Source organism: Myotis davidii, unplaced genomic scaffold, assembly GCF_000327345.1.
Source record: "Myotis davidii unplaced genomic scaffold, ASM32734v1 scaffold386, whole genome shotgun sequence".
In the NCBI taxonomy this organism is placed as follows: domain Eukaryota; kingdom Metazoa; phylum Chordata; class Mammalia; order Chiroptera; family Vespertilionidae; genus Myotis; species Myotis davidii.
Window position 1 is genome coordinate 356,253 of NW_006296528.1, and position 9,760 is coordinate 366,012.

Here is a 9,760-nt window from a genome sequence, read left to right on the forward strand (position 1 = left end):
GCAACCAATCAGTATCTCTCTATAATATCAATGTTGTTGTTTTTTTCTCTCTCTCTTTTCCCCTCCCCCCTTCTTTCCACTCTTTCTAAAAATCAATAGAAATAATATCCTTGGATGAAGATTAACAACAATAATAACAAAAAAGAATCCAAATGGTATATAGAAAACAGAATAGTCTTCTCATTCCAGGCTACTCTATATGGCATTCTATCTATACTTCCCTCCACATTCCTTTGTATCCATCCCATTCATCCAGTTCTAAGACTTTACCCTGTAGGAAACTCTCCTTGATCTCGCAATCACTAGAGCCTGATTCCCTTTTCTCCACCTCAGTACTAGACTGTTTTTGAGGGTCCTATATGTAGGAAACCTTAGTCTCCCCAACAAGCCTGGGAGTTGGGAAAGGTTTCCCTAAAAGCAGATTCTAGAGCTTTCATAATCTGTCCACATCCTAGCCTAGTAAAGAGTTAGACACAGGAAGGGGAGGAGAGGCAGAAGACTGACACTGAGATTCCGGCAGGTGTGGCTCTGGCTAATGGAGAACGATGGAGGATTCTCCGACGCTTCTCCCTGACCATTCTTCGGGACTTCGGGATGGGAAAGCGCAGCATTGAGGAGCGAATCCAGGAGGAGGCTGGCTTCCTACTGGAGGAATTACGGAAGACAAAGGGTATGGGGCCTCAAGGAGGGAGGGAGCTACAGAGTGGGTGGTTGTAGAGAGCTCATAGGCCTTGGTGACAGAAAGCTCTGGAATGGGAGAGGATGAAGAAGATTCAGAATTCACTGACGTTTCCAGCCAGGTCCCATATAAAAAGTTAACATGAAGGAGACTTAGAGACATCTTGTCCAAAAACTTTAATCAGTGGATCTCAGGGAGTTTGTGAGCTCCTGATATCACATCATTATTATTAAACAGATCATTAGAAATTTTTCATCTTGAAAATCTGAAACACTATACTCATTTCATTATAGTTTTAAAGGAATCTGGTCCCCACCCAAAAATAAGATCTAGAGCCACCGAGGTCTAGAGAAAAAACACACAGGGGCTGAGAAAAACAAAGATGAATAGTTAAGAGACAGAACTGGTGATAATTTCTCTAAGACAGAGGTCCCTCACCTGGACTCCATGGATACCAAATAGTCTACATAAGATTTTGAATGTCTATATATCTCCAGAAATAATTTGCAAAATTGTATATTTGTGATTATAGGCATTGCTCTAGGGAAATCATCCCCAAATCCACTGTCCTGAGAAGTATCCTGCATTATAAACAGAGCAGCTGAGACCAAGGGAAGGATTTGCTTAATAGGTCAAATGGAACCATTAATAGATATAGACAAACTCCAGCCAGCCATTTTTTTTAAAAAAATGTATCCCTTTCTAGGACTTCTAGGACTCCTTTTCCAAATGTGTGACTCTCCAGCACAATTAAATACCAATACTAAAAGTAATGATTAAGCTCCACCATCATGTTTTTACTGTTTACTACATGGCAAAGACTGTGTTGAGCATTTAACATGGGTAATTATACTGAATCCTCATGAACCAGTGAAGTGGTTACTAAACCAATTTGCATATTGGGAATTGACTCAAAATACAAATATGAAATAGTTAACACATGCTATTAGGCAGTGGAACTAGGACTCATATTCATGACCGAATGATTCCACAACCCCTGCTCCTGATTATTGCTTCCAACATAGATAATTTTCATCACCCAGGTGCCCCCACTGAACCCACTTTCTTTCTGAGCCGCACTGTCTCCAACGTCATCAGTTCTGTTGTCTTTGGACGCCGCTTCGACTATGAGGACAAGATGTTCCTGAAGCTGCTGCAGATGATCAATGGGAGCTTCATTGAGATGAGCACACCCTGGGCACAGGTTCCCACCAGCCACCTCTATGCCCACCCCCAATCACAAATAATTAATAACTTGCTATCTTGCATAATACTCCCAAAAACCCCAAGAGGCAAGTATCAATATGCCCTGAATCTCCAAAAAGCAAATGGACGCACCTAGTTCTCAAACCTTAAATGTTGAGTCCAGCTACCTAACTCGAGATTCAGCCCAGAATGGCCTTGGGTGCCCATTGCTGACAAACCACCTTTGTCTATTCCCCACAGCTATATGACATGTATTCTGGAATCATGCAGTATTTGCCAGGAAGACACAACCGCGTCTATTATTTGATAGAGGAGCTCAAGGACTTCATTGCTTCTAGAGTCAAGATCAACGAGGAATCCCTTGATCCACAGAACCCTCGAGATTTCATTGACTGTTTCCTCATCAAGATGCACCAGGTAACTCATCCTCTTCCCCCAATCCTTTCCTCTCATCTCCTCAATCCCTAGTACCTGCAACTTGAAACTCATCTGCAGACATGGTAGAGGCCAAAAATAATAAGCCAGCATTATTTCACATGGTGTAATTTTACTTATAGATGAGATCTAAAGACTGTAAAAACATAAACCCTTAAACTTTCAAGAGTAAACGTTGAATCTAAAAAGTTTAAGAACATGGAAACTTAAAACATTACAAGTTTCTAATCATGTATGATTATAAGGGCCAGAGGCGTACAGCTGTAGAAAAGTAGGATGAGAAATCAGAAACACCAATCAGAAAGGATATATGCACCCCTATGTTCATAGCAGCACAATTTACAATAGCTAAGATTTGCAAACAGCCTAAGTGCCATCTGCATATGAGTGGATTTAAAAACTGTGGTTCCTCTACACAATGGAATACTACGCTGCTGTAAAAAAAGAAGGAACTCTTACCATTTGCAACAGCATGGATGGACCTGGAGAGCATTATGCTAAGTGAAATAAGACAGAGAAAGATAAATATCACATGATCTCACTCATTTGTGGAATATAATGAACAATATAAATTGATGAACAAAAATAGATCCAGAGACATAGAAGCATCAAACAGACCATCTAACCTCAGAGGGATGGCAGGGGCGGAGGGAAGGGGTAAGTGATCAACCAAAGGACCTGTATGCATGCATATAAGCATAATCCATGGACACAGAAAGTAGGGGGGAAGGGCATATGCTGGGTGGTGGAAACGGTGAGGGAGAGTTCAATGGAGGAAAAAAGGAGACATATGTAATACTTTGAACAATAAAGATTTAAAACCAGCCCTAGCCGGTTTAGCTCAGTAGATAGAGTGTCGGCTTGCAGACCAAAGGGTCAGGGGCACATACTTGATTGCAGGCTCCTCCCCAGCCTAGGCCCTGGTCAGGGCTCCTGCAGGAGGCAACCAATTGGTGTGTTTCTCTCACACCGATGTTTCTGTCTGTCTTTCTTTCTCTTTTTCACTCTCTCTAAAAAATTAATGGAAAAATATCCTTGGGTGAGGATTAACAACAACAGCAACAACAAAAAGAATTTAAAACAAAAAAAAAGAGAAAAGAAAACTAGGATGAGTCTTTTGAGTCTTAAAATTTGAGAACCTTAGACATATAAAATTTTTAAACTTAAGAGTTTAAATTTCAAACTTAAAAGTCATAGAGATATAGAAATTAGAAGCTTAATACTTCTGTCATAGATTTATAGAACTGGGTATTTTAATATAAAACAGCAGCACTTGAAAGTTAAAAATTTTACCCCCTAATGTCATAGAACATTCAAATCTAACATGGTAATCTCTAGTTTCTTCTCTTCCCATTTTCCTCATTGTTCACTCCATTCCAAACATACTGACCTCCTTGCTATTCTCTAACATACCAGGAATACTCCCGCCTCACGACCTTTGCTCTGGCTATTTCCTCTCCTAGATACCCACTTGGTTTTCCCATCTATTGTGTTTTCACAAAGGCCTACCATACACAAAGGGAAAAATAAGAAGATAAAGACAGAAAAGGGTGATTCTATTTCTTATCCATTTCATTTTCAGGACAAAAACAATCCACACACAGAATTCAACCTCAAGAACTTGGTCCTCACCACTCTCAACCTCTTCTTTGCTGGCACAGAGACTGTGAGCTCTACACTTCGCTATGGATTTCTGCTTCTAATGAAGCATCCTGAGGTGGAAGGTGAGTGTCCACATGAGCTGCTCACCTGGTGACTGCCACTCCTACCAGGAAAGAAGACATAACTTTGAAATCTTAGAAACCTATAGCCTTAGACTCTTCATTAATTAGCATTTTAATTTAATTTAATTTTTTTAATCTTTACTGTTGAAAGTATTATATATGTCTCTTCTTTTCCCTATTGGCCCCTTCTAGCCAACACCTGGTCCCAGTCCCCCAGTCCCAAGCCTTGTCTGTGTCTGTGGGTTATGTCTGTGTCCCAGGGTTATGCATATATGCATACAAGTTCTTTGGTTAATCTCTTCCTCCCCACCCACCCTCACCTCCTTCTGAGATTCCACAGTCTGTTCCATCCTTCTATGTCTCTGTATCTATTTTGTTCATCAGTTTATTTTGTTTATTAAATTCAAAATATGAGTGAGATCATGTGATACTTCTGATTTTCCTAGCCCCGGGTCCAGAAAGAGATCAGGCAAAGAGTCATAGTCTCCAGAGATCCATCTCTGCCTGCAGTCTGATTGTTATTCTCAGTCTTAATTAGCTTCAGGCTACAGACCACAGCAAGGCTTAAACTCTAGAGGATGGGGCAAGAGGTTTTCCAACAGAGTGGGGCAATTGCTTCCCCTCCCACCCCCAGGCAAAAGCTGCCTGAATGGTAAAGGTTTCCCTGAGAAAGATGTCCTCTGCAGTATGAGGGAGTGACTTAATACAGGAAACTGGGGCAGCTGCCTTTGAAGCTCTAACCCCAAAGCCTCCAACCCTGGATTCTCCTCACACAGCTCTAGTCCACTCTGCCCTCCCTCTGCCAGAGTCCAAGGTTAGTGGCTGCACATGAAATTGTGTGCATTGGCTCTTTAAGAGGGTGCCTGCATTTCCAGCCATCTCTCCCTGACAGACAGCAACCCTGCTGCTTTTCACAACCAGATGGTTTGTGGGAACCTTTCTTGGTTCTGTTGCTCTAGGCTGGGGAGCCCAGCTTGGTGATTAGACCCCAGAGTTCTCAGTGGGAATCCCCCACAGCTGAGAACATCAGCTGCTGTCTGTGGGTGTCCAGCCAGGCCTCTTGTGCCTTCACACGTCCTACCAGTCTCTATGCGGTCTCCACGTTCTACCCTTGGTTATCAGGGTTCTCTCCAACTTGTCATCAGTTGATAATTTAGAATGGCTTTTCTGTATTTTAGTTGTAATTCCAGTTTGGTCCTGGGAGACTGTCAGTGTAGCTTCCACTTAATCTACCGCCATTTTGGAACTCAGCCTTAGATCCTTCACACTTTAGAATCTCAGGATACAGAATCTTGGGATTTACGTCTTGGAAGACCATTTAAATTAGTCTTCTACATGGTGTCTGTGTTAGTTTCCCATAGCTGCTGTCATCAATGACCAGAAACTTAGTAGCTTGAAACAACATAAATCTATTATACAGTTCCTGAGTTCAGAAATTCAATAGGCTTTTGCTGGGCTGAACCAAGGTAGAACATGATTCTTGCCATTTCCAGATTCTAGAGTTATATTATTTGCATTCCTGAGCTCATGATCTTCCCTCCTTCTTTAAAGCCAGCAGCAAAAATCTTCAAATCCCTCTTGATTATGTTGTCACAGCTTCTTCTCTGACTCTGACTCTACTGCTTCCTTCTTATACAGACACTTCTGATTGTATTTAGAGCTGACCTTGATAATTCTGGATAATCTCCCCATCTCAACATCCTTAGTTTATTTCTATAGAGTCCTATTTGTCAAACAAGTCATATTCACAGGAATTAGGAAGAGGAAGTGAATGTCTTTTTTTTTAAAAAAAATTCTTTATTAATTAAGGTATTACAATATCCCTTTATCCCCCTTATCCCCTCATTGCCCCACCTCCTCTACTCATGCCCTCACCCCCCTGTTGTCTGTGCCCATTGGTTGGGCTTATATGCATGCATACAAGTCCTTTGGTTGATCTCTCTCCCTTACCCCCACCCTCCCCTACCTTCCCTCTGAGGTAAGTGAATGTCTTTGATGACTGTTATTTAGCTAACTATAGTGCCAGAATAAATTAGAATCCATCCCCAATCAATTGGAATCTGGTATGGTTAAGTAACTCCAACAATGAGGAGCACATTACTTGCTTAAGAAAAATGTGCAATATTGGCCCCTCTTTCTTCTAATGCAATTCAAAACAAGACAACAATTTTTTTCTACTACAGATGAAGGGAAAGACTAACTTGTTTCCACTCAAACTCTTTTAGTGTCTCCTTCATTGTCCAAATTGTCTCTTACTAATCTAAGAATTCACATGTGTAATGGACACTTTCTATGTACTAGGAAATGTCATAGCTACTTACCTAATGGACTTTATGTAAATTTTAAATTCTAAGAGCTTGTCTCACCTATTTTGAAGATGAAGAAGTATAGTTTCAGAAGGTGAAGTCATTTGTCCCAGTGTTACTCATTGAGGTCGTGCAGAGAAGGGTGACTGCACCAAGAGTATTCTTAACCACTGTCACATAATTGTCATTTGCTTCAATCCTGACCTAGTTATTTATCGTGCTCTTTCCCATCCTGTCAAAACTCTGGGTAGGAAAGCCCATCTGGGACCAGGACTCTGCCCTGCTCATCAGCCCTCCATGGCTCTTTGATTTTTTTCAAAATGAAGACCAAATGTCACAATGGCATTCAAGGCTCCAGGCTATGTGCCTCTCAGTGATCTGATGAGTAACCCCACTAATGTGTCAGGTGTTGTGAATAAAAAGGCAATGCAAACACTCATGGCCAGCTCCCTCAGGGTCCACAGGTACTGAAGATACAAACCCATGACCATGGCCAGTGTTCTCAGTGGTTAGAGCGTCACCCAGTACACCAAAGGGTGGTGGGTTTAATCTCGGTCAAGGGCATGTACCGAGGTTTGATGCCCAGCCCTGGTCTCTCTCACATCTCTCTCTATATATTTATCTATCTCTACTCTATCTCTTTCTCTCCCTTCCCCCCCCCCCACCTCTTCTACTCTCTCTGAAAATCAATGGAAAAAATATCCTTGGGTGAAGATTAACAAAAAACACAAAAAAAGATACAAACCCATGGCACAAACCTGGCTCCTAGAAATATATCCTGTGTCCTTTGCTATATTTTTTGGCCTCTTCCAGCAAAGATCCATGAAGAGATTGACCAGGTGATTGGACCACATCGGATACCAAGCGTAGATGACCGAGTCAAGATGCCCTACACAGATGCTGTGATCCATGAGATACAGAGACTGACAGATATCGTGCCCATGGGTGTTCCACATAATGTCATTCGGGACACTAATTTCCGAGGCTACATTCTGCCCAAGGTGGAGTACACACTCATTGGCACTTCTTCTCCCTCCACTATACCCCTCTCTCCTCCTGGTTCCTTAACCCATACTCCAACATTGATTTCTCAACATTGATTTTTACCCCAGGGCACTGACGTATTTCCCCTGCTTGGCTCCGTCCTCAAAGACCCCAAATACTTCCGCTACCCAGATGCCTTCTATCCCCAACACTTCTTGGATGAAAAGGGCCGCTTCAAGAAGAATGAAGCCTTTGTGCCTTTTTCTTCTGGTAGGTTTCTATGGTCTGAGTTCCCTCAGAAACATGCTTGATATGTCTCTCAACCATTGGTCCATATTTGGTTCATATCTGAAAAGGAAATTGAATGCTATGTCAAAGAATCCTAGAATCCCAGAATCTCAGAATATTAGAATCATTGACTCTTATATTTAGAAAAGTAGTAGCACTATATAGGAGTCAGCAAACTTTTTCTGCTAAGGATCAAACAGAAACTATTTTAGGTTTTTCTAGTTATATGATCTCTGTCTGAAATGTGCAGTATGAATTAGTCACATACACCATTGTAGTACAAAAGTGATCTTCACCAGTATCTAGCATCAGTTAGGCTTCTGATAAACATTTGAGAAATTAAAATGCACAGAATCTTCATATTCAAAGTTCCTTTACAACCATTCCATCTTGGATTATGATGCAATCCAAGCCATTAGAGAAGTAGCTGCCACATATTGAGTGACAGATCCTAGTTGAGCACTAAACTAGAACCTTGCTGAGTCTTTATAATAACCCTATGAAGTGAGTGTTATCATGACCCCAGAGATAATGAGAAAGTAGCCGAGACTCAGGTGGGTGGTGGAGTCAGAAGGCTCCCCATGACCCCACTATCCCAGTGCAAGTGTGACTGACCTTCCCTTCCTCCAATGTGCTCACAGGAAAGCGCATCTGCCTGGGCGAGGCCATGGCCCGAATGGAACTCTTCCTCTACTTCACCTCTGTCCTTCAGAACTTCTCGCTCCGCCCGCTGGTGCCACCTGCTGACATCGATATCACCCCCAAGATCTCAGGCTTTGGCAACATTCCCCCAACCTATGAGCTCTGCCTGGTGGCCCGCTGACTGCCCCCCTACTGGGTATGGAAGGAACCATTGGAAAACAGAACTCTGCCCAAGTGTATAGGGACACGCAACTCCATCTCCCAAAATTCTGTCAACAACCCTAAGAAAAGGCGCTAGTACTGCAGGTCACAGGTCAGCGAGGGTCACCTGATAATATGCAGTGTGAATTGGTAGCATATCTTCTACACCAGTAGAAAAGCCATGCCATGTCTGACATTTCAGCAAAAGCCTACAGATTGTTCCTTCACCTCTGGCTAGATTTGTGTCTGTATCAAATTCTTGTTGTAGATTCCATGTCTTTATGGTGTTCTTGACCAAAATGTGGGACACATCCCTTTTTCTTGATTTTTATACCCCTCCCCGCCCCCCCTCCCATAAAAAAGGCACTAAGGAGTTCAATACTGTTGTGTGTGGCATGTTTATTGTGTATTGTGTGTGTAACATCAATAAGCCACTGCAAACACTTAAAATGTCTCTTTTCTTCTAGCCCACCACCAAAGACTTCCCACTGATTGAGCCACACTTTTAATAACCCAGCCTCAACCTTCTTGCTGGCTCATTACCTTTTCCTCCCCATCCTCTCTTCTTTCTATACCTGCTTCTCTGAGTATTATTATGACTTCCAATTCCAATACTCTCTAATCCACTTTAAAGAATAGTTAAATGGCCATGGCTCTGTTATTTCATTTATAAACTCCACCAACTTGATCAGCAATGAAAACTTTCCCTTATCATTCATGTTTCTCAATCAATATTTATTGAATATTCAGGTGGGCCAGGATACTCTTCAGGTATTTGAGTCTTATCAGTGAACAACATGGACATGATTCTTCCCTCATGAACCTTACATTCTAATTTGTAAGGTAGATAATTAAAAATAAACATAATAAATAAATGAATGATATGTTAGAAAAGCAAACTAGGGAAGTGAGATAGGGTATCTCAAGGTTGGAATTTTAAATGGGTAGTCATGGTGGTTTCATAAGGCAATGATGAGCAAGCCATACAGATATGAGGAAGTGAGTGTTCCTGGAAAAACAATTAAAAAGAACAGAGTCTGAGACAGAAGAATGTGTGTGCACGTGAATCCAGGAAGAGACATGTGTGGCTGGATTGGAGGAGTAAGAGAGTTTGTAGGAGTAAAGGAGATGAGGATAGAGGGTTAAAGTGCCAGGTTGAATGTGGACTTGAGTGAGATGGTTGTTTTTTTTGGCGGGGGGAGCATAGGTGACATTTATTGAAATGTTTTAAATGTCCCACTTTTACTGAGAGAGAGAGAGAAAGAGAGAGAGAGAGAGAGAGAGAGAAAGATAGA

The 9,760-nt window shown here is 41.8% G+C and overlaps 1 protein-coding gene across 1 annotated transcript in view; it reads left to right on the forward strand.

Annotated features, from left to right (window-relative positions):
• The window catches only part of LOC102754094 (cytochrome P450 2G1), a 41,104-nt gene extending 32,595 nt beyond the window's left edge, over positions 1-8,509 (forward strand). Inside the window, exons 3-9 of the mRNA XM_006771877.2 lie at positions 521-670; positions 1,723-1,883; positions 2,126-2,302; positions 3,903-4,044; positions 7,164-7,351; positions 7,463-7,604; positions 8,264-8,509. Coding sequence (XP_006771940.1) covers positions 521-670; positions 1,723-1,883; positions 2,126-2,302; positions 3,903-4,044; positions 7,164-7,351; positions 7,463-7,604; positions 8,264-8,445 — 1,142 coding nt within the window. The 3' untranslated portion in view covers positions 8,446-8,509. The remainder of the gene's footprint in view (positions 1-520; positions 671-1,722; positions 1,884-2,125; positions 2,303-3,902; positions 4,045-7,163; positions 7,352-7,462; positions 7,605-8,263) is intronic.
• Positions 8,510-9,760: the final 1,251 nt, after the last annotated feature.